This window comes from Telmatherina bonti (genome assembly GCF_933228915.1).
Source record: "Telmatherina bonti genome assembly, chromosome: 17".
NCBI lineage: Eukaryota > Metazoa > Chordata > Actinopteri > Atheriniformes > Telmatherinidae > Telmatherina > Telmatherina bonti.
The window spans coordinates 35,903,900-35,929,118 of NC_136615.1; the positions used below are offsets into that span (position 1 = coordinate 35,903,900).

Here is a 25,219-nt window from a genome sequence, read left to right on the forward strand (position 1 = left end):
TCACCACACCTCCACCACCGTGTCCGGATCACCACACCTCCACCACCGTGTCCGGATCACCACACCTCCACCACCATGTCACGATCACCACACCTCCACCACCGTGTCCGGATCACCACACCTCCACCACCGTGTCCGGACCACCACACCTCCACCACCGTGTCCGGACCACCACACCTCCACCACCGTGTCCGGACCACCACACCTCCACCACCGTGTCCGGACCACCACACCTCCACCACCGTGTCCGGACCACCACACCTCCACCACCGTGTCCGGACCACCACACCTCCACCACCGTGTCCGGACCACCACACCTCCACCACCGTGTCCGGACCACCACACCTCCACCACCGTGTCCGGATCACCACACCTCCACCACCGTGTCCGGATCACCACACCTCCACCACCGTGTCCGGACCACCACACCTCCACCACCGTGTCCGGATCACCACACCTCCACCACCGTGTCCGGATCACCACACCTCCACCACCGTGTCCGGACCACCACACCTCCACCACCGTGTCCGGACCACCACACCTCCACCACCGTGTCCGGACCACCACACCTCCACCACCGTGTCCGGACCACCACACCTCCACCACCGTGTCCGGACCACCACACCTCCACCACCGTGTCCGGACCACCACACCTCCACCACCGTGCCCAGACCACCACACCTCCACCACCGTGTCACGATCACCACACCTCCACCACCGTGTCCGGACCACCACACCTCCACCACCGTGTCCGGACCACCACACCTCCACCACCGTGTCCGGACCACCACACCTCCACCACCGTGCCCGGACCACCACACCTCCACCACCGTGCCCAGACCACCACACCTCCACCACCGTGCTGATGAGCGGTTTTAGGACCAAACATGTCCCGGTCTGTCCAGAGGACATTGAAGTCTTGTGGTTTGTTCAGATGCAGCTTTGCCAGCGCGAGCCAGGCTGCCGTGCTGTCTCAGTGCGCCACACGTTTAATGGACTGAACATTTAACGTGCTGACTGAGACCGGGGCAGTCTGACACGGAGACCTGAGGTTTTCACCGACAGGAGAACGATGAACTCCAGACAGTCCGGACATGACCTGATGATCCTTCACACAGTGATGGGCAGCAGCTGTTGATGTCTTTCCTCCTAGGCATTGTGTTAACACACCTTCCTGCTGTTTACCTGCAGTTCTGGCTTCATCATGTTCAGATAAAACCTCAGAATAAGAAGCTTTATGCGACAGTTCTGGTCTGCAGCGTCCGTCTGCCTTAACACCGTTTAACTGGCTGTTTGGAGTGAGATTGTGAGCTATGATGCAAAGTTCTGACCTGAGAGCTGCTTAATCAGACACTCGGTACCTTTCTGGAAGGCAGAAATGTTCAACAAAGCTGCCCTTCAGCCAGGAAACTGTAATGCCATTATCTGGAAATGTTTACAGCATTTAGGTCGAGCCTGGCCCATTTTCTGCCGTAATGAAGCAACGGCAGCAGATCAGAGGCCACTTACGGAGGACGACGTGTTCTCCAGTCAGAGGACTGCACAGAGCCGCCATTCATCCACCTCACACGGCCTTTCAATTGTGAAACATTTATACCCAGCAGGGGATTAGTAAAAGGCTTTTAACCCTGAACATCCATCCCAGCGCTGTTTTAGACAGTTAGACCTCATCAGAGACTGAATAAAGACGTCTTTATGAACACATGTAATCTGCTCCTTTTACAAGCCTAATTCCCAAAAAGCTGCAAGACTGCAGAGAACATAAACAACAAATCAGATGATTTTACCATTTCATGGAAAATATGAGCTCATTTGGAATCTGGAACAGGAGCAGGAAAAGGCTGGAAAACTAACCGGTACAGTCTCTCAGATGGACGCAGCCTCGCCCATCTGAGACCAACTGCTTCTACAAATTGTGAAATAATTTCAGAAAAATATTCTTTAAAGATTTAGAGAATCAGAAGGAATCTCTGATGTTGGGGTCCCAGGCAGCTCTGCAATAAAAGCTGACATGATTCTCTACTGGAAATCACTGATGGACTCAGAAACTTCCAGAAATCAGTGTGTGTGTGTGTGTGTGAACACAGTTCACATCTGCTCCCATCCAGCCAACGTCTCTTCCAGGGAAGACCTTGCAGATTTCAGCATGCTGAACCACATCCTGCATTCCTGTCTCCATTACATCATCTGATATGTTGTTTATCTTCTACTGGGAATGAAATATGTGTTGATAAAATTTAGCATCTTTTGGTTTTATTTACATTTTACACAGAAACTTAGCTGTATTTTCTAGTAGTAAACATGTTTGATAAGACGTGCAACCAGCAGACAGCAGACTCTCCTCACCATGCGGACATGACCACAGATCATCAGGCCAACGTTCTTGGTGAAGGAGTGGACCAGATCCAGCAGGGCGGGACGGGAGTTGGGGTAACCGGTCATCACCAGACACTGGGGTCTGAAACATCACATCAGAACAAACTTATTTGTTATTCTCTACACTGACAAATTCATTTTAACCCTTAAAACTCCAAGTTTTTTTTATTTTTTCTGTCATTTTTGGCTGCTCCTGACTGGACATTACAATCAGTTTAAGCTCTCTGATTGGTGGAAAATGCAACATGAAGTCTCTTCATCATCATGTCCAGGTGAAAATAGTAAGAACATGGTAGTGCTGGTGATGAAGATGTGCTAAATACTGGTGTTACTGGTGGATTTACCATCAGGAGTCTCTGAATAAACACTACATGTTGAGCTGGATTGTAAACCTCCTGGATGGGATGGAGGGAAACCTCCGCAGACCAGCTGAAGGATGAGATATCCGTCATAATCTACCACGCAGCATTACACAGTGCTGTTACTGAGACACTGATGATGATAATGGAGATACAGCTCAGGGGATCTGCTGGAGTTTTAAGGGTTAACCCGCAGAGGAAGAGCAGCGTAGCTCACATCAAAGCAAATATTTAAAGCAAAGGGATTTAATAGAAGTGATCGGAGGAGAAAAGCAGCTCAGAGGAGTCGTTCTGAAGCTCCATCAGATGCTTTTTAATCTCCTGCTTGGTTCAGCGCCATGGGACCAGTCCAGAGGCATGTGGTTGCCACTAAGCCCTCTAAAAGACAGCTACAGCCTCTCCGTGCACGTCTTCAGAGAATAAACATGTAGAAATGACACTAAGTGGTCTGATTAAAGCTGACTATCTGATTCTATCCTGCATGAAAGGTCTGCAGGTATGCTCAGTACCTGAAGTTCTTGATGTGGTCCTCCACTCCACTGAGGTGCAGAGTGTGGGTCAGGGCCTGGTGGTAGGTCAGAGCCTGGGTGGACGAGCCCCAGTTCACATCTGGATGAGAGGACGCATGCAGGCAACAAACACAGAGCAGAGTTAGGATGTGTGTTTATGGACCGGTGGGCTGAGCCAGAGGCCGACTGACCCACGTCGTGTTCGGGTCAGAGGAAAAGCCTCCACTGTGTCTGGAGCTGCATGGTACAACGACAGAACGCACGTGCACAGCTATGTTCACAGACCAGCTTTGTGGTCAGAAGTGAAGCAGAGTGATGAATTGTGGTCTGGACCAGAAGAAAAACAGCCAGAATCAGCCGATAACAACGAGACCACCAGGAAACTGAATGCAGCAAACAGGTTTTCTACAGTAAACATGATATTAGAAAAAAAAGTCACTGTAAAAAGTATGGAAATTAATAAAAATGGATCGTAAAATTATAAGCAGCTGTAAATGAAATGATCACAAAGTGATCAGAGAAGGTTGGGAAATGGATTATTTCTGTTATAACAATAAATGTGACGCCGTTAGAAAGGCGTTTTTTTACCGCTGTAGGGGAAATGAATGATAAGCAGCAGAGTTTGGCGTGTGGGTTGAAGCCATGAAAAACTGTCCAGATTAGGTTAAGTTTACCTGATCGGATGGAAGTCTGTTAATGTAGATGAAAAGCCTTTCTCACACGCCAGAGGAGGTCATGGAGTTCCTCAGGGTTTGGTACTTGGACCAATACTTTCCCATGCTTCCGTTAGGTCACACCATCCAACAGCGTGGTGTTCAGTTCGATACTATGCAGATGATACTCTGATATAAGTTTATGAAGTCAGTTTAACTGGAACATTTTGGACAAATGAGTCGCAATGCAACGACTGCCCTTTGGGATATATGGACATGCATGATAGGAGTGGTTTTCCTGTAATTGTGGAGTTCCTCAGGGTTCTGTTGTCAGACCGATACCTTTCATGATGTTCATGCTTCGTTAGTATTATTAGACAGCTTGGTGTAAATGCTTATTTCCATGCAGATGATAGTCAGCTCTACTTATCCATGAAGTCAGATTAAGGTCATGAGTTGGATTTCAGTCTGATATCTCTGAAATGTAGACTAATTTCTAGGGTTGTGGTGATATGCTTTTGTCCGATTAGATTCCAATTTTTTTGGGTGCCGATTTGATTTAAATTGCAAATCTCACAATTCTTTGATATTGCAACCTAAAAACAACGTCATTTTTCTTAATTTCAATGAGGAAAAAAAATCATTCGGCTGCTATACAAAATCTTATAATGGATTTTTTTTTTATTTAAAAAAAAAAACAATAATTTTTTTTTAAAAACCAAAAAAAAAAATCGATTTTAAAATTGTGAAGAAAAAAATCCCGATATTCAATTTTTTTTATTTCATTTCCCACCCCTACTAATGTTCCTATATTAAAATATTAGAGGTGGGAAAATCAAATCGAAAAATAAAAAATCTGGATTCTTTTGCTTCACAATTTGAAAATATTTTTCAACAAAAAAAAAAATAAAAAAATTTTTTTTTCAAATAAATAAAAATAATCCATCATAAAATATTTGTCAAATTTATTGATTTTTTTACTTGTCTTCTTGGGCATCATAGCAGCAGAATGTTTTTACTAATTGAAATTAAGAAAAATGACAAGCAAAAAAAAGTTTTATACATTTTTTTTTTTTAAATTTACAACAATCAGCAATATTGAAGAATTGTGAAAATCGCAGTTTAAATTGAATCGGCACCCAATAAATCGTAATTGAATCTGGACAAAAGCATCTCATCACAGTCCTAATAAATATAATTTGACATTTTTGGTCTCCAGCAGTTCAGAGTTGGACGGAAACCGTGGCCCAACGTCACAGGGAGCTCTGCTAGCAAGCTGTTAGCATGTCCCAGAGCTAAACTCTGGTCTCGCTCACTCACCTGGCTTCTTGTGGCTGACGTAGATGTACAGAGCCATCACGATGACATTGGTGAGGAGAGCAGCATGCCAGTTGATGACGAACATCACCACGCAGCACAGAATGGCTCCAGCCAGCGAAACCCACATGTTGTAGTATTTGAAGCTGGGACGCCAGCCTGAAGCATTAACAGACCTCAGTCACACAACAGCAAGATAAAAAACTCTCCAAGTTTATGTCAGTGATTAAAATACACTCTGCAAGTCACGGGGTGAATCATTACTGTGGAGGAAACACACTTCCTGTTAAAGTTCAGGATAGGTTTTTATTAGAAATGATGAGGAGACCTGACGGCGGCCTCCTCCATGGAGATGTCAGGATTTCCATCATACAGTAAATGTTGCTGTTAAAGAGCATGGATGTCACTATGGTTGGAGCTGGAAGTGTGCTTTGGTTAAGAATGGAAGTTAGCAGTCATCTAGACTGGACACCAGACAGTTATAGACACTAACGGGACCACTTTCATTTACCACAGAGACTAAACTAATGGGGTTTTAGTGATGGGATACAACTGGTGTGTCTGGTCACACAATTAGAGTCTGAAACAAACCACAGGACTTAAGCGGTGCACTGACTGTAGATTATACATGTGTCAGAGAGAGGGGTCAACGTGGTCCTGGTGAGACCACAGAGAGGACCACGCTGGGTTTATATGCAGTAATCTATGAGTCAGCTTCCGTTTGAGTCCATGTGACCTGCCGACATGTCAGAAGCAGAGAATCTGTACCTGCAACTCTGCTGGGCGTTTGACAGTGAAAAAGAAGCAAAAAGCACAAAACTCAGTTTAAGCTAGTTTTCACTGAAAATGTCTCCATCCGAGTAAACTAGACAGCATCAGTAGGTCGTCACGTTAACCTGAAAAACTCCGCTTTCATACGGAAACAGATGCAGCAACAGAACCCCTCTAACCCCCGTCAGCCTGCAGACCCGATGTTTCCATGGAAACGGGATGTTTTCTGTCAGATTCTGAGGCTAAAATGAATGTATGAACAGATAAAGCAGCATAAAGAGCAACCAGAAGTGTGTAGAAATAACACACATAGATCAGCAGTGACCAAGCCTTTTATCATCTGCACGTCTGAACACACACACACACACACACACACACACACACACACACACACACACACACACACACACACACACACACACACACACACACACACTGTTTCCATGTTTCCACTCTTCTCTCATTTATAAGTCCAGGTGCCACTTTAATATCAGGGTTGATGTCAGAGAGGAATGACAGTATGATTAAACCATTCCAGCGACACAACCATTATGTTTACAGGTGACACCACAGTGGTAGGACTGGTCTCAGAGGAGGACGAGGTTGAGTGGCTGACCGACTGGGCTAGGAGCAGATCGTAGACTTGGGGAAAAACAGAGCCATGACCCATCGGCGGGGACTACGTGGAGATCGTCTCCGCCTTCTGCTTTGTGGGTGTTGAGATAGGGGAGGACCTGGGGCGCCAACACCACTGCACTGGTTTACTTCCTGAGACTTCTGATGAGAAACAAGCTACCAGAAAACTGCTTCTGTCTTTGTACTTCTGCTCTGTCGAGTCCTGACTCTTATTTCTTTCTCTTGTCACTCTGGAAAGGCTTGTGCTTCATTGTACTACGGACAATGACAATGCAGGTTTAGTCTATGCTAAAGTGCTGAGTCAACAGCAGGTTGACAACCCACTGGCAGCAAACAGACACTGAACAGATCAAAGACTTTTAATGGCACAAACACACCTGCATGTTGCCATCGGCTTACACACACACACACACACACACACACACACACACACACACACACACACACACACACACACACACACACACACACACACACACACACACACACCCTGCAGGTCAGAAGCACCTCCAATGCATCAAACCAAAAACAAGCAGATAAACACGCCAACACACCCCTACTGGGTCAGAAAACACGACAGAGGAAATATGGATCATTACTCTGTTGCTTCTGCTGCCAAACTCAATCAATACCCTGGAAGTGAGAGCATGACTCACTGGACATCATGGTGTTCCAGTCAGATTCCAGTACGCAGACACTGGGAATGGAGGGCTGACTCTCCAGAGCATCACTCATGTCTCACAACTTCCCAGAAACCTCCATTCTCATCTCTGATTGTGCTTCCTACAAGTTTCCGGCTCCTACCTGGAGAGTTGGCCAGGGAGGCGTGGAACACGGAGAAGTTGATCAGGGCGTAGGACGCCAAGAAGAAGTTGGAGATGATGGGAGCAATCGTGTTCAGCTCAGCTGCAACGAGGACAAACCAAACAGGCCAAGTTAGTACAGCCGGATCTCCTGGGATCGGCCATCGTGCCGTTCCCTGCGGCGGCACATCACAGCTCCACATCTGGAATATCAGCTGACGTCTACGTCTCTCACATCAGGTCAAACTTTAGAGGAAGAACATTCTGGAATTTCATTTATTTATCCGCTGGTACCAGAAACTCCTCTTTAAAAAGCTGCACAGGAATACAGACAGACAAGCAAACAAACAAATACAAACAAAGCACATAAATAAAATATCTAAAATAAATTTTAAAAATAGCAGAAAAATGAGTAAAACAGTAAAAAAAAAAACAAAAAAACAGAAATGTAAACAAAAATATTTTTAAAAAAGAACAAAACAAACAATAAATAAATAAAAAAGGAAAACAAAGAAACTGTAACAAATAGAAAAATAGTGAAAATACAAACAACATAATTAAACCAAAGAATGTTTGATAGAAAATAACCTGCAACAAACAGAGAGAGGAAAGAGTTGTGTTACCGATGAGGATGAAGGCCAGAGCGATGCCGAAGGTCAGCAGGTAGCCACGCAGCGGCTCGTTGTTCTTGCCGTAGCCTTTGGCGAACAGTCCGATGCCGGGGTACACGTTGTCCTTACACAACGCCTGCAAGGAGAACACAAGCTGAAAGACAATGCCAAGCTCTCCCGTTGGGCGGGGGTTTGCTTGGGCTGGGCTGGGAGGGGCGGTGGGGTCCGAGCCTCAGGTCTGGGTGGCCGGTTCTGGGCCAGCTGGGCTTCATTTCTTCTGCCTGAACTCGTCCTTCTGGTCGTCAACCAGCAAAGCAGGGAACCGGAAGCAGAATTCAGCCACCACAGAAGAAGAAGAGGAGCAAGCATGTACAGCCAACAGTAGGTCAGCAGCAGGATGAAAGTGTCTTTGGTTCTGATCAGGCTGGTGTGAACGTGGTCCAGTTCATTAAAGGATTAAAAGGAGGATCTGACAGTCCAGAACGAGAACCAGGGGTGTTCTGGGTTGGTGTGGGAAACGACTACGTTCCGGCTGCTTCCTACCTGGAAAACTTTGGGAGCGCTGACTAACGATGCCAGAGCCGAGGACAGCGTGGCGGAGAAGATTCCTGCAGTGATGATGGGTCCGAAACCCGAAACCAGGCTCATCACCTGAAAGGCAAAGAAGTCCAAAGTGACCCGTTTCCGTCTTATTCCAGCCTCTTCCCTGAACGGAACCCGATCCGTACCTGGAAGTCATTATGGAGTCCGTACTTGCACTTCCTTAAAGGATCCTTGTAGTCGCAGGAGGAAAAGTCATAGTTGAACTTGCAGGAAGCAGCAGTGCAGTTTGACAGGATCTGAGCCGTGACATTGTCGTTTCCAAGTCCAGTAGCATCTCTTACAATGCAGGCCCCTGCAGTCACAAGGAGGTCAGCTCATCCTAAACCATGGACAGAAGGTCAAAGAGCTGACAACTCACCTGTAGAGACAGCAACACCCAGGTACACCACTCCTGTGACCAATATGGCCAGAAGGGTTCCTTTGGGAATGGCCATCTGTGGGTCCTGTGGACAAGCAAAACACAGATTTTACACAACAAGCAACAGAAAAGTGCACGCATGTGGTCAACATGGTGGATATGATGCTTTCAGGAGGAAGAAACGGCTGCAACATGTTGACTTCTCTAATCCATGTTATCCATACAGCACATTTAAATAAAAACACATAAAAAAAAAAAGAAATCATGACCCAAACACTGGAAAATTAACTAAACTAAGACTGAAAATACACCAACAATATCAAATTACTTTCAATTAAATGACTAAAACAGACTGAAATAAACTAAAACTTAAGTAAACCGAAAGAAAAACACCTAAATACCCCCAAAAGAAATGAAAAAATTTTAATATACTATAAAAGAAAATAAGAAAGACCACAAAATAACGGAATAAAACACAGAAAGTGTCATCTGCATAAAAAAGTTCAGAAATACCAGGTTTTCTGAAGATGTCACCAAGCGGGAGACGATACAATGACAACAGAACTGGGCTAAGTCTCCAAATACCAGAATACCGCCATTTTCACGGGGCCAATTTTGCGTCTCTTAACATGGAATTCAGATGAGAATCGAGTCACTCTTTTGTTTGATAGTGCCTATTGCTAAAAAACATCAGGAAGTCTGGGGGACATGCGCCGTTTTCAGCTGCTCTAACAGCAGCGGGAAGCTTCAGCTGAATGTAAAGAACCTGTCCTCGTCAGCTTTTAGTTTACACAGATTCCTGGGCGAGCAGAAGCCGAGGACGTTCGAGCACATTAAAGGGATTCTGTTCACAGAAAGTTCAAGAAAATTTGTCAGTTCCACACTTATCTTTCATATCCATGTTGCTGCCTAACCTAATGTGGTGCAAAGTTATGCTAGTTATTGCTAACGGACTGACACAAATGTTAAAGCAGACATGTTGGAAACTGTATTCTTCCCGCAGTTTATAGAAATACTTTCACTTTAAAAAGGAAAAAAATGATGAAAAATGGCTTAACATCTGGTACATGCTCACAAATAATACACACAGCATTTAACTGACAGTGACGTCTGCACACTGCTGCTGCATTTACAATAATAAATCAAGGTAGAAGAATTAATCCTTGAAAACAGCTGCAATGTTTCTGTTTGAGAAGAATATGACAGATCATTGGTGTGCAGCGACCGACTACATCTGAACAATCTACCGGTAGCTACAACGGTAGCTAGTACAGTAGCTAGTAAGGTAGCTAGTACAGTAGCTAGTTTAGTAGCTAGTAAGGTAGCTAGTACAGTAACTAGTACAGTAGCTAGTTTAGTAGCTAGAACAGTAGCTAGTAAGGTAGCTAGTACAGTAACTAGTACAGTAGCTAGTTTAGTACCTAGAACTGTAGCTTGTAAGGTAGCTAGTACAGTCGCTAGTTTAGTAGCTAGAACAGTAGCTAGAACAGTAGCTAGTTTAGTAGCTAGAACTGTAGCTAGTAAGGTAGCTAGTACAGTGGTTAAAACTGTAGCTAGTAAGGTAGCTAGTACTGTAGCTAGAACGGTAGCTAGTTTGGTAGCTAGAACAGTAGCTAGAAGGGTAGCTAGTACGGTCGCTAGAACTGTAGCTAGCAGGGTAGCTAGTACGGTTGCTAGAACTGTAACTAGCAGGGTAGCTAGTACGGTCGCTAGAACTGTAGCTAGCAGGGTAGCTAGTACGGTCGCTAGAACTGTAGCTAGCAGGGTAGCTAGTACGGTCGCTAGAACTGTAGCTAGTAAGGTAGCTAGTACGGGAGCTAGAACTGTAGCTAGTAAGATAGCTAGTACGGTTGCTAGAACTGTAGCTAGTAAGGTAGCTAGTACAGTAGCTAGAACGGTAGCTAGAACTGTAGCTAGTAAGATAGCTAGTACGGTCGCTAGTAAGGTAGCTAGTACAGTAGCTAGTAAGGTAGCCTGTACGGTCGCTAGAACTGTAGCTAATAAGGTAGCTAGTACAGCAGCTAGTACAGCAGCTAGGACAGTAGCTAGAACTGTAGCTGGTAAAGTAGCTAGTAAGATAGCTAGTACGGTCGCTAGAACTGTAGCTAGTAAGGTAGTTAGTACAGTAGCTAGTACGGTAGCTAGAACTGTAGCTAGTAAGGTAGCTAGCGCAGTAGCTAGTACGGAAACGTATCACAGTACTGGGCTTACTGTCCTGGTTATTGCCATAACTAAAGCCCAACGAACTCGAAAAACAAATTTACTTCAAGACTAGCTGAGAATATACGTTCATGCGGACCAAGCCCATCAGGGTTTCTTTCGCAAACAATGGCTCCATCATAAGATGGCCCGACACACAAAAGGTCTACAGATCAGGAGTCTTCCAGCCTCTCAGAGAGATTAGACCTAAACCATGGAAGACCAGCAACCCCGACTTACAGCAAGGTCTCCTGAAATGTTGGCTCCGGCCAGAATACCAGTGGCTGCAGGGAAGAAGATGGCGAACACAGAGAAGAAAGTCTCCTCCCGGAAATCTGGACCCATGTTTTCCCACAGGATGGAAGCTGAGGAGGACGTGAGACAGAACAGGTGACAAACCTGGACGACGAGTCAAAAAAGTCTCTAGAACGAGGACCTGGTCTTACCATCGTAGCCAAAGTAGCCGTACTGCTCCTTTGATTTGAGAGGAATGAAGGATCCAATGAAGTAGTTGATGATGGCTGTGATGAGCACAAACAGCAAGAAGATCTGGGCCTGAAAGAAGCAAACGAACAGCTCCATGAAGCTCCTGCATCGCTGGAGGAAGCTAACAGGAAGACAGGAAGTCTCGTCTTACTTTGGCCTCCCACTCCATTCCCGCCACCGAGATGCCGAGGAGGACGATGACGGTGATGGTGCCGATGATCCGGATGTCGTTAACGTCCGTTGTCATGACAGCGTCTGCATTCTGAAACATCAGGATGGAGGATTTATCAGGGATTTAACTCCGGAAATGTCAACATGCACAACAGAAAGACTTACTTTGAGCAGCTCCACCACGGTCTCAGCAAACCCCACTACATACATGGCTACCGCCACGGCGTTGGCAAAGGCGAAGATCAGACCTATGGAACCTCCAAACTCTGGACCCAAACTCCTGGAGATCAGGTAGTAGGCTCCACCTGAAAAAACATGTATGTTAGCAAAACGGATGGATTCCTGTATTTGTAGCAAGGAGTAACTGACACATCCTACCGTTGGCTCAACCAGTTAATCATGGTGTGCTTACACATCGGGACCAACTAAGAGAGAAGCTACAAGAAGCTTACGCTCCATGAAGGGCTCGCGCTCCTTAAAAACTGCCAATTTGTGCTTCAAAACAATGCTGAAAACAAAGAGAGCCAGTTGGCGGATCTCGAACCGGGTTGGATAATGGGATGGTCCGGCTTCAGCTTCATAAAGTCCGGTTATGGATCTGGACGGATAACGAGACAGTCCTGGGTCAAGACTGCTCATAACTCTAGTGTAAGTTGACCTCATCGCTCTCCGAGGTTCCGTCATAAAAACAACCAGACCACATTACACTCAAGAACCTCCTGAACCGGCAGGGTCTGAGCCATCCAGAACCTCCTGAACCGGCAGGGTCTGAGCCATCCAGAACCTTCTGAACCAGCTGGGTCTGAGCTACCCAGAACGTTCTGAACCAGCTGGTTTTGAGCTATCCAGAACCTTCTGAATCAGCTGGCTCTGAGCTATCCAGAACCTCCTGAACCTGCTGGCTCTGAGCCATCCAGAACCTCATGAACCAGCTGGGTCTGAGCTATCCAGAACCTTCTGAATCAGCTGGCTCTGAGCTATCCAGAACCTTCTGAACCAGCTGGGTCTGAGCCATCCAGAACCTCATGAACCAGCTGGGTCTGAGCTATCCAGAACCTCCTGAACCTGCTGGCTCTGAGCTATCCAGAACCTCCTGAACCTGCTGGCTCTGAACCATCCAGTACCTCATGAACCAGCTGAGTCTGAGCTATCCAGAACCTCCTGAACCTGCTGGCTCTGAGCCATCCAGAACCTCCTGAACCTGCTGGCTCTGAGCCATCCAGAACCTCCTGAACCAGCTGGCTCTGAGCCATCCAGAACCTTCTGAACCTGCTGGCTCTGAACCATCCAGTACCTCATGAACCAGCTGAGTCTGAGCTATCCAGAACCTCCTGAACCTGCTGGCTCTGAGCCATCCAGAACCTTCTGAACCTGCTGGCTCTGAACCATCCAGTACCTCATGAACCAGCTGAGTCTGAGCTATCCAGAACCTTCTGAACCAGCTGGCTCTGAGCCATCCAGAACCTTCTGAACCTGCTGGCTCTGAACCATCCAGTACCTCATGAACCAGCTGAGTCTGAGCTATCCAGAACCTTCTGAACCTGCTGGCTCTGAACCATCCAGTACCTCATGAACCAGCTGAGTCTGAGCTATCCAGAACCTCCTGAACCTGCTGGCTCTGAGCCATCCAGTACCTCATGAACCAGCTGAGTCTGAGCCATCCAGAACCTTCTTAACCAGCTGGCTCTGAGCTATCCAGAACCTCCTGAACCTGCTGGCTCTGAGCCATCCAGAACCTCCTGAACCTGCTGGCTCTGAGCCATCCAGAACCTTCTGAACCTGCTGCCTCTGAGCCATCCAGAACCTCATGAACCAGCTGAGTCTGAGCTATCCAGAACCTTCTGAACCTGCTGGCTCTGAGCTATCCAGAACCTTCTGAACCAGCTGGCTCTGAGCCATCCAGAACCTTCTGAACCTGCTGCCTCTGAGCCATCCAGAACCTTCTGAACCTGCTGCCTCTGAGCCATCCAGAACCTTCTGAACCAGCTGGGTCTGAGCTATCCAGAACCTTCTGAATCAGCTGGCTCTGAGCTATCCAGAACCTCCTGAACCTGCTGGCTCTGAGCCATCCAGAACCTCATGAACCAGCTGGGTCTGAGCTATCCAGAACCTTCTGAATCAGCTGGCTCTGAGCTATCCAGAACCTTCTGAACCAGCTGGGTCTGAGCCATCCAGAACCTCATGAACCAGCTGGGTCTGAGCTATCCAGAACCTCCTGAACCTGCTGGCTCTGAGCTATCCAGAACCTCCTGAACCTGCTGGCTCTGAACCATCCAGTACCTCATGAACCAGCTGAGTCTGAGCTATCCAGAACCTCCTGAACCTGCTGGCTCTGAGCCATCCAGAACCTCCTGAACCTGCTGGCTCTGAGCCATCCAGAACCTCCTGAACCAGCTGGCTCTGAGCCATCCAGAACCTTCTGAACCTGCTGGCTCTGAACCATCCAGTACCTCATGAACCAGCTGAGTCTGAGCTATCCAGAACCTCCTGAACCTGCTGGCTCTGAGCCATCCAGAACCTTCTGAACCTGCTGGCTCTGAACCATCCAGTACCTCATGAACCAGCTGAGTCTGAGCTATCCAGAACCTTCTGAACCAGCTGGCTCTGAGCCATCCAGAACCTTCTGAACCTGCTGGCTCTGAACCATCCAGTACCTCATGAACCAGCTGAGTCTGAGCTATCCAGAACCTTCTGAACCTGCTGGCTCTGAACCATCCAGTACCTCATGAACCAGCTGAGTCTGAGCTATCCAGAACCTCCTGAACCTGCTGGCTCTGAGCCATCCAGTACCTCATGAACCAGCTGAGTCTGAGCCATCCAGAACCTTCTTAACCAGCTGGCTCTGAGCTATCCAGAACCTCCTGAACCTGCTGGCTCTGAGCCATCCAGAACCTCCTGAACCTGCTGGCTCTGAGCCATCCAGAACCTTCTGAACCTGCTGCCTCTGAGCCATCCAGAACCTCATGAACCAGCTGAGTCTGAGCTATCCAGAACCTTCTGAACCTGCTGGCTCTGAGCTATCCAGAACCTTCTGAACCAGCTGGCTCTGAGCCATCCAGAACCTTCTGAACCTGCTGCCTCTGAGCCATCCAGAACCTTCTGAACCTGCTGCCTCTGAGCCATCCAGAACCTCATGAACCAGCTGGCTCTGAGCCATCCAGAACCTTCTGAACCAGCTGGGTCTGAGCTATCCAGAACCTTCTGAACCAGCTGGCTCTGAGCCATCCAGAACCTCATGAACCAGCTGAGTCTGAGCCATCCAGAACCTCATGAACCAGCTGGCTCTGAGCCATCCAGAACCTTCTGAACCAGCAGGGTCTGAGCCATCCAGAACCTCCTGAACCAGCAGGGTCTGAGCCATCCAGAACCTTCTGAACCAGCTGGCTCTGAGCTATCCAGAACCTCCTGAACCAGCTGGCTCTGAGCTATCCAGAACCTCCTGAACCAGCTGGCTCTGAGCTATCCAGAACCTTCTGAACCAGCTGGCTCTGAGCTATCCAGAACCTCCTGAACCTGCTGGCTCTGAGCCATCCAGAACCTCCTGAACCTGCTGGCTCTGAGCTATCCAGAACCTTCTGAACCAGCTGGCTCTGAGCCATCCAGAACCTTCTGAACCTGCTGCCTCTGAGCCATCCAGAACCTCATGAACCAGCTGAGTCTGAGCTATCCAGAACCTTCTGAACCTGCTGGCTCTGAGCTATCCAGAACCTCATGAACCAGCTGGCTCTGAGCCATCCAGAACCTTCTGAACCAGCTGCCTCTGAGCCATCCAGAACCTTCTGAACCTGCTGCCTCTGAGCCATCCAGAACCTCATGAACCAGCTGGCTCTGAGCCATCCAGAACCTTCTGAACCAGCTGGGTCTGAGCTATCCAGAACCTTCTGAACCAGCTGGCTCTGAGCCATCCAGAACCTTCTTAACCTGCTGGCTCTGAGCCATCCAGAACCTCATGAACCAGCTGAGTCTGAGCCATCCAGAACCTCCTGAACCAGCAGGGTCTGAGCCATCCAGAACCTCCTGAACCAGCAGGGTCTGAGCCATCCAGAACCTTCTGAACCAGCTGGCTCTGAGCTATCCAGAACCTTCTGAACCAGCTGGCTCTTCTGGACCTTATCTGTAAAGTCCATGTGAACTCAGACCAGATTTCTGAGCAGCCGCGGAGATAATTCCAGCTCTCATTTAACAGATTTATCTCAGGAAGCATCAGCTGCGAGGCGAGCGGAGGAAACTTGTCTCCACATGTAACACAGCTGCATCAGAGGACGCTCCTCTTCCGCTTGGGCCGGGACAATGTCCCAGACCGTATTCTGTTCAGGTAAACAGCTGGTCCGAAGGAGCTCAGGAGGAATACTTTTTCAAACTGCAGAAGAAAAGTGTGCGTACCTCCTCGGACAAATCCGTTGGTGGCGATGGCCGAGGTGGAGAGGCCCGTGATGGTTGTCACCACGGTCGCCATGCAGACAATCAGACAGGCGAGAGCTGCAAAGAAAAACAAGCACAGAAAGTGAAGCTTCTGAGCTCGGAACACACAGGAAACGACCACCGGCATAAGATTCCATTGGTTATGGTATTGGAGGGAAAATTTTGGCTTTTTCTCTGCAGATGAAACAGGAAGAATGACGAGTCAGGCAGCTTTGCTCTGACAGAAATCTTGCTGTTAACTCGTCATAAGAAAGAAACATCTAGTTCATCCCATTTTAAAACCAGTAAAACATCCTGGAGAATGTAATGATCATAACGTCAGATCAATGCCGATCCAGATTAAATCAGGTTCTACTTGATCAATGAATTCCTGGCTGCCTGGTGTCTGTCAGCTTTGTGTGGCGCTGCCAGCCACCGTGCACACGTCTACATGAACGAGAGTGAACCCTGCAGCTTGGCTGGAGGAGCGCAGCCGTTTCTGACTCAACTTCCATAGAAAACGACTGAAGAACAAGCGGCGCCGCCCCCACGTGTGTTCGCCCATCAGGAATAGTCCCGAACTTTCATACTGTGGAAGGTTATCAGTGAGTTATTGATGCATTTTCAGTTTTTAGAATGTGATGTCAACAACAGACTTCACCATTTTTTTATTGAAGTTGTTTGTATTACTTTATCAGTCATTTTTTTATTTTCAGCCTCCTTCATACTTTTATTTTAATTCCAAGCAGATTTAAAGCGGCTCTATGATGCTAGTTCTAGTTTTCTGAGCTTTCTACAGTGTTATAGTGTTGAATATTCATCAGACATATGAGCGTTTTTTTTTCATCTAAATGCATGTTTGAGTTTTCCAGTGTTTAGTTTCTGTCGCCATGGAAACCAGAGTTTTTTTCTACTTTGAAGCTTTAGTGACGTCCCGGGGGAGGGACTCAGTGATTGGTCATCTTCTCTAGGTTGTGCACATTCACGAGAAGAAAGCCACGCCCACCTTCACTGCTCATTATAACTACTCCTAGCAGTTGACCAATCGTGTTTATTTCTGCTGTAAACGTGTTTATTCCTGCTGTGAAGTTGGTCTTTTTAACATGGGAGTCTATGGAGATTTGCTCTGTTTTGCAGCCCCTAGTGGATGAAGGCGGAACTGTTTTATGCACTTCTGCATAGACTTTACTTTTAACCGCCGGAGGCTCCGTCCATCTTTCATATACGGTCTATGGTTTAAACTCATTTTATCAACTAATGGTGGAAAAAATGTCCGACGCCGTTATCAGGCGGTATTATCAGACATGCTGATTATTACGCTGCAGTTATCTCCCATGTTTCCCCCACCATGCCAACATGACCGAGGAGGGGGGTGGTGTTGGACAGTTAGCCACAAACACAAGTTACTAAACTTACGTCACTCTTTTAGCTCCATATGGATCAATACATCGAACACAACACTCCAAGGACGCATCCTTTAGCCAACAACATGCTCCAGATCCAAACTTTACCACGTCTGAGTGCGGTCACCATTTCATCTGCGTTAAATGCTTGGTGTGACGCAGCTGAGAGTGTTTCTGTGATGAAGAGCTGCACATGTGAACACAGAAGCGCTTTACATTTTGATGCTGAGATGTTTATCAGGTCTGATCTCAGAGCGTGCGAGGCAGAAGTCGACAACAGGAAGGTTAAAACGCCGCTACATGGCATCAGCATGAAGAAACCAGGAAGATCTGACACTTTGTGAAACCAGAACCGGAGTGTTACGCCACTTTCTCCGTCCTGTGATGCAAGAGCTCAGTAAAACACAACCTTCACTTTAAATAGAGAAGTTTGCTCAGAGAGCTGATATATGTACGTACCAATCCCTGCTTGACCCACAATCCAGGTCATCCGGATGAAGAGCATCACCCCCCAGATGTTCAACATGCAGCGGACCTGCAGAGAGAAAGACCTGTTAGTGAGGGACATAAAAACATCAGAAACGGGATCTAATTATCCCCGCAGCCCCCACATTCCATCCAGCCGGCTCAGGATCTCATGACAAAAGTCACAAAGGACCAGGAGACGTGAGGATTAATGTGAGGTTTATATAGCAGAGGAAGTCGGATCTTCTCTCGTCACAGGAGGATGTGATGAGAACATCCATCATATCTCCGCTGCTCACAGCACCGTGGTGCAGTCTAGACCAAACTCTGGGATGCAGCGAGGGGTTTCTGCTCCCAAACAGGACAAAACATGACGACACATCCTTGTTATGATGGAGACTCACCAGAACCCCTTTAATCCAGCCAAACTTGACGACTCCTTTAGGTTCGCCTGCTTCTTTCCCCGCAGACTCGTCGGTCGGTGACAGCTCCTCTCCATTGGCGAAACCATCCTCAAACGGCTCCTGCCAAGCAGAAACACCAGTCAGGATGGAAAACCAGACACACACCAGTCAGGATGGAAAACCAGACACACACCAGTCAGGATGGAAAACCAGACACACACCAGTCAGGATGGAAAACCAGACACACACCAGTCAGGATGGAAAACCAGACACACACCAGTCAGGATGGAAAACCAGACACACACCAGTCAGGATGGAAAACCAGACACACACCAGTCAGGATGGAAAACCAGACACACACCAGTCAGGATGGAAAACCAGACACAAATCTGTTCCGATTCGGGAATACAGCTGAACCCAGAAGGAGTTAAATCCTGAGTGGATATAAAACGGAACCAGGAAACCAAACGTGAAGATTATCATCCTGTGGTTACATTTACAGAGAAAATACGGCGTAAAGCTGCCAAAAATCAGAAGAGATTTACGGACATTAACACACAACCTTAATGCCATGTTTAGCTTTTATTTTGTATTTTTAATATAAAACCACATGTAGGAACAGGACTAACGTCGGGACATGTGGGAACAGGACTAACGTCGGGACATGTGGGAACAGGACTAACGTCGGGACATGTAGGAACAGGACTAACGTCGGGACATGTAGGAACAGGACTAACGTCGGGACATGTAGGAACAGGACTAACGTCGGGACATGTGGGAACAGGACTAACGTCGGGACATGTGGGAACAGGACTAACGTCGGGACATTTAGGAACAGGACTAACGTCGGGACATGTAGGAACAGGACTAACGTCGGGACATGTAGGAACAGGACTAACGTCGGGACATTTAGGAACAGGACTAACGTCGGGACATGTAGGAACAGGACTAACGTCGGGACATGTAGGAACAGGACTAACGTCGGGACATGTAGGAACAGGACTAACGTCGGGACATGTGGGAACAGGACTAACATCGGGACATGTAGGAACAGGACTAACGTCGGGACATTTAGGAACAGGACTAACGTCGGGACATGTAGGAACAGGACTAACGTCGGGACATGTGGGAACAGGACTAACGTCGGGACATGTGGGAACAGGACTAACGTCGGGACATTTAGGAACAGGACTAACGTCGGGACATGTGGGAACAGGACTAACGTCGGGACATGTAGGAACAGGACTAACGTCGGGACATGTGGGAACAGGACTAACGTCGGGACATGTAGGAACAGGACTAACGTCGGGACATTTAGGAACAGGACTAACGTCGGGACATGTAGGAACAGGACTAACGTCGGGACATGTGGGAACAGGACTAACGTCGGGACATGTGGGAACAGGACTAACGTCGGGACATGTAGGAACAGGACTAACGTCGGGACATGTAGGAACAGGACTAACGTCGGGACATGTAGGAACAGGACTGACGTCGGGACATGTAGGAACAGCACTAACGTCGGGACATGTGGGAACAGGACTAACGTCGGGACATTTAGGAACAGGACTAACGTCGGGACATTTAGGAACAGGACTAACGTCGGGACATGTAGGAACAGGACTAACGTCGGGACATGTAGGAACAGGACTAACGTCGGGACATGTGGGAACAGGACTAACGTCGGGACATGTGGGAACAGGACTAACGTCGGGACATTTAGGAACAGGACTGACGTCGGGACATGTAGGAACCGGACTGACGTCGGGACATGTAGGAACCGGACTGACGTCGGGACATGTGGGAACCGGACTGACGTCGGGACATGTGGGAACCGGACTGACGTCGGGACATGTGGGAACCGGACTGACGTCGGGACATGTGGGAACAGGACTAACGTCGGGACATGTGGGAACAGGACTAACGTCGGGACATTTGGGAACAGGACTAACGTCGGGACATTTGGGAACAGGACTAACGTCGGGACATGTGGGAACAGGACTAACGTCGGGACATGTGGGAACAGGACTAACGTCGGGACATGTGGGAACAGGACTAACGTCGGGACATGTGGGAACAGGACTAACGTCGGGACATGTGGGAACAGGACTAACGTCGGGACATGTGGGAACAGGACTAACGTCGGGACATGTGGGAACAGGACTAACGTCGGGACATGTGGGAACAGGACTAACGTCGGGACATGTGGGAACAGGACTAACGTCGGGACATGTGGGAACAGGACTAACGTCGGGACATGTGGGAACAGGACTAACGTCGGGACATGTGGGAACAGGACTAACGTCGGGACATGTGGGAACAGGACTAACGTCGGGACATGTGGGAACAGGACTAACGTCGGGACATGTGGGAACAGGACTAACGTCGGGACATGTGGGAACAGGACTAACGTCGGGACATGTAGGAACAGGACTAACGTCGGGACATTTAGGAACAGGACTAACGTCGGGACATGTAGGAACAGGACTAACGTCGGGACATGTGGGAACAGGACTAACGTCGGGACATGTGGGAACAGGACTAACGTCGGGACATGTAGGAACAGGACTAACGTCGGGACATGTAGGAACAGGACTAACGTCGGGACATGTAGGAACAGGACTGACGTCGGGACATGTAGGAACAGCACTAACGTCGGGACATGTGGGAACAGGACTAACGTCGGGACATTTAGGAACAGGACTAACGTCGGGACATTTAGGAACAGGACTAACGTCGGGACATGTAGGAACAGGACTAACGTCGGGACATGTAGGAACAGGACTAACGTCGGGACATGTGGGAACAGGACTAACGTCGGGACATGTGGGAACAGGACTAACGTCGGGACATTTAGGAACAGGACTGACGTCGGGACATGTAGGAACCGGACTGACGTCGGGACATGTAGGAACCGGACTGACGTCGGGACATGTGGGAACCGGACTGACGTCGGGACATGTGGGAACCGGACTGACGTCGGGACATGTGGGAACCGGACTGACGTCGGGACATGTGGGAACAGGACTAACGTCGGGACATGTGGGAACAGGACTAACGTCGGGACATTTGGGAACAGGACTAACGTCGGGACATTTGGGAACAGGACTAACGTCGGGACATGTGGGAACAGGACTAACGTCGGGACATGTGGGAACAGGACTAACGTCGGGACATGTGGGAACAGGACTAACGTCGGGACATGTGGGAACAGGACTAACGTCGGGACATGTGGGAACAGGACTAACGTCGGGACATGTGGGAACAGGACTAACGTCGGGACATGTGGGAACAGGACTAACGTCGGGACATGTGGGAACAGGACTAACGTCGGGACATGTGGGAACAGGACTAACGTCGGGACATGTGGGAACAGGACTAACGTCGGGACATGTGGGAACAGGACTAACGTCGGGACATGTGGGAACAGGACTAACGTCGGGACATGTGGGAACAGGACTAACGTCGGGACATGTGGGAACAGGACTAACGTCGGGACATGTGGGAACAGGACTAACGTCGGGACATTTAGGAACAGGACTAACGTCGGGACATGTGGGAACAGGACTAACGTCGGGACATGTGGGAACAGGACTAACGTCGGGACATGTGGGAACAGGACTAACGTCGGGACATGTGGGAACAGGACTAACGTCGGGACATGTGGGAACAGGACTAACGTCGGGACATGTGGGAACAGGACTAACGTCGGGACATGTGGGAACAGGACTAACGTCGGGACATTTAGGAATAGGACTAACGTCGGGACATGTGGGAACAGGACTAACGTCGGGACATGTAGGAACAGGACTAACGTCGGGACATGTAGGAACAGGACTAACGTCGGGACATGTAGGAACAGGACTTACGTCGGGACATGTGGGAACAGGACTAACGTCGGGACATTTAGGAACAGGACTAACGTCGGGACATTTAGGAACAGGACTAACGTCGGGACATTTAGGAACAGGACTAACGTCGGGACATGTAGGAACAGGACTAACGTCGGGACATGCAGGAACAGGACTAACGTCGGGACATGCAGGAACAGGACTAACGTCGGGACATGTAGGAACAGGACTAACGTCGGGACATGTAGGAACAGGACTAACGTCGGGACATGTGGGAACAGGACTAACGTCGGGACATGTGGGAACAGGACTAACGTCGGGACATGTGGGAACAGGACTAACGTCGGGACATGTGGGAACAGGACTAACGTCGGGACATGTGGGAACAGGACTAACGTCGGGACATGTGGGAACAGGACTAACGTCGGGACATGTGGGAACAGGACTAACGTCGGGACATGTGGGAACAGGACTAACGTCGGGACATGTGGGAACAGGACTAACGTCGGGACATTTAGGAACAGGACTAACGTCGGGACATGTGGGAACAGGACTAACGTCGGGACATGTGGGAACAGGACTAACGTCGGGACATTTAGGAACAGGACTAACGTCGGGACATGTAGGAACAGGACTAACGTCGGGACATGTAGGAACAGGACTAACGTCGGGACATTTAGGAACAGGACTAACGTCGGGACATTTAGGAACAGGACTAACGTCGGGACATTTAGGAACAGGACTAACGTCGGGACATGTAGGAACAGGACTAACGTCGGGACATGTAGGAACAGGACTAACGTCGGGACATGTAGGAACAGGACTAACGTCGGGACATGTAGGAACAGGACTAACGTCGGGACATGTAGGAACAGGACTAACGTCGGGACATGTAGGAACAGGACTAACGTCGGGACATGTAGGAACAGGACTAACGTCGGGACATGTAGGAACAGGACTAACGTCGGGACATGTAGGAACAGGACTAACGTCGGGACATGTAGGAACAGGACTAACGTCGGGACATGTAGGAACAGGACTAACGTCGGGACATGTAGGAACAGGACTAACGTCGGGACATGTAGGAACAGGACTAACGTCGGGACATTTAGGAACAGGATTAACGTCGGGACATGTAGGAACAGGACTAACGTCGGGACATGTAGGAACAGGACTAAAGTCGAGACATTTAGGAACAGGACTAACGTCGGGACATTTGGGAACAGGACTAACGTCGGGACATGTAGGAACAGGACTAACGTCGGGACATGTAGGAACAGGACTAACGTCGGGACATGTAGGAACAGGACTAACGTCGGGACATGTAGGAACAGGACTAACGTCGGGACATGTAGGAACAGGACTAACGTCGGGACATTTGGGAACAGGACTAACGTCGGGACATGTAGGAACAGGACTAACGTCGGGACATGTAGGAACAGGACTAACGTCGGGACATGTAGGAACAGGACTAACGTCGGGACATGTAGGAACAGGACTAACGTCGGGACATGTAAAATTGAGGACACCTATAGGAAGCATTATGATTTATCGTGTGAAATCAATTAACATTAATGATAATATTGATCAGTTCTATGATCATAATTGTACCAAGAAAATCTATAACAGTGAAATTCTCTTTTATAAAAGACTCAGAGTGAGCTGGGTTTTGAATTTTGTACGACAGAAATCTGTCAAATGAAGCATTGAGGGGAAAGATAAATATTTGGCTACATGAACAAGACGGACTAGCAGAACTGGGACTCTGGACTGATGGATTTAAACTGGTATGGAAATATTTATGATGGAGGAACTGGACACCAGAAGCCCCAAATGGAGGAAATGGATGATTTACAGAGAGATTAGCAACCCCAGTGATGGAATAAATGTTACTGACTCCTGCCGTCAGTCCAGAAAAAGATGGAATTTGAAAAAGCTAAATGCAGCATCATATTTCACCTTTTGCAGCACTTTATGGTAGAAACTTTGTTTAATACGTTGTTGGACACATTCTGATACATATTCTAATACCAGCACCAGTAACCACACAGTAATAAATGGTAAAAAGATACAAAAAAACCCATTTTCCTTTATTAATTTTTTTTTTATTAAGATTTGTTTAAAGGTCTGAATTATAACTTCATGTTGAACACTAAAAAAGGACTTTCCACCAGTTGTTCTGGGTTATGGGGTTGTTTCTGCTCAGGGCCTGAATGGGGCGGTGGTTTAAAGCCGACCTTGAAGACGTGTGTCCTTGTGTTGTGGAGCAGTAAAAAGTCAGGAATCTGAGGTCCGGAGCAGACAATGAGCTGCAGGGTGGTAAAACGCCACAGTCTCCTCGTCGGAACGCAACGGGATAAAACGCCACATTCGCCTCGTCGGAACGCGACAGGATAAAACGCCACATTCCCCTCATCGGAACGGGACGGGACAAAAAACGCCACATTCCCCTCATCGGAACGGAACGGGATAAAACGGCACATTCGCCTCGTCGGAACGGGACGGGACAAAACGCCACATTCCCCTCATCGGAACGGGACGGGACAAAATGCCACATTCCCCTCATCGGAACGCGACAGGATAAAACGCCACATTCCCCTCATCGGAACGCGACAGGATAAAACGCCACATTCCCCTCATCGGAACGGGACGGGATAAAACGCCACATTCCCCTCATCGGAACGGGACGGGACAAAACGCCACATTCCCCTCGTCGGAACGGGACGGGATAAAACGCCACATTCCCCTCGTCGGAACGGGACGGGACAAAACGCCACATTCCCCTCATCGGAACGGGACGGGACAAAACGCCACATTCCCCTCGTCGGAACGGGACGGGACAA

At 48.3% G+C, this 25,219-nt stretch overlaps 1 protein-coding gene across 1 annotated transcript in view; it reads right to left on the reverse strand.

Annotated features, from left to right (window-relative positions):
- Positions 1–25,219, reverse strand: part of slc12a2 (solute carrier family 12 member 2) — a 69,294-nt gene that overhangs the window by 23,859 nt on the left and 20,216 nt on the right. The window contains exons 2-16 of the mRNA XM_079256601.1: positions 18,526–18,645; positions 18,116–18,191; positions 16,236–16,331; positions 12,018–12,157; positions 11,833–11,943; positions 11,642–11,750; positions 11,436–11,560; positions 8,997–9,081; positions 8,764–8,930; positions 8,579–8,686; positions 8,048–8,171; positions 7,426–7,527; positions 5,218–5,373; positions 3,245–3,344; positions 2,347–2,458 (exon numbers count right to left, since the gene is read on the reverse strand). Coding sequence (XP_079112727.1) covers positions 2,347–2,458; positions 3,245–3,344; positions 5,218–5,373; positions 7,426–7,527; positions 8,048–8,171; positions 8,579–8,686; positions 8,764–8,930; positions 8,997–9,081; positions 11,436–11,560; positions 11,642–11,750; positions 11,833–11,943; positions 12,018–12,157; positions 16,236–16,331; positions 18,116–18,191; positions 18,526–18,645 — 1,731 coding nt within the window. The remainder of the gene's footprint in view (positions 1–2,346; positions 2,459–3,244; positions 3,345–5,217; positions 5,374–7,425; positions 7,528–8,047; positions 8,172–8,578; positions 8,687–8,763; positions 8,931–8,996; positions 9,082–11,435; positions 11,561–11,641; positions 11,751–11,832; positions 11,944–12,017; positions 12,158–16,235; positions 16,332–18,115; positions 18,192–18,525; positions 18,646–25,219) is intronic.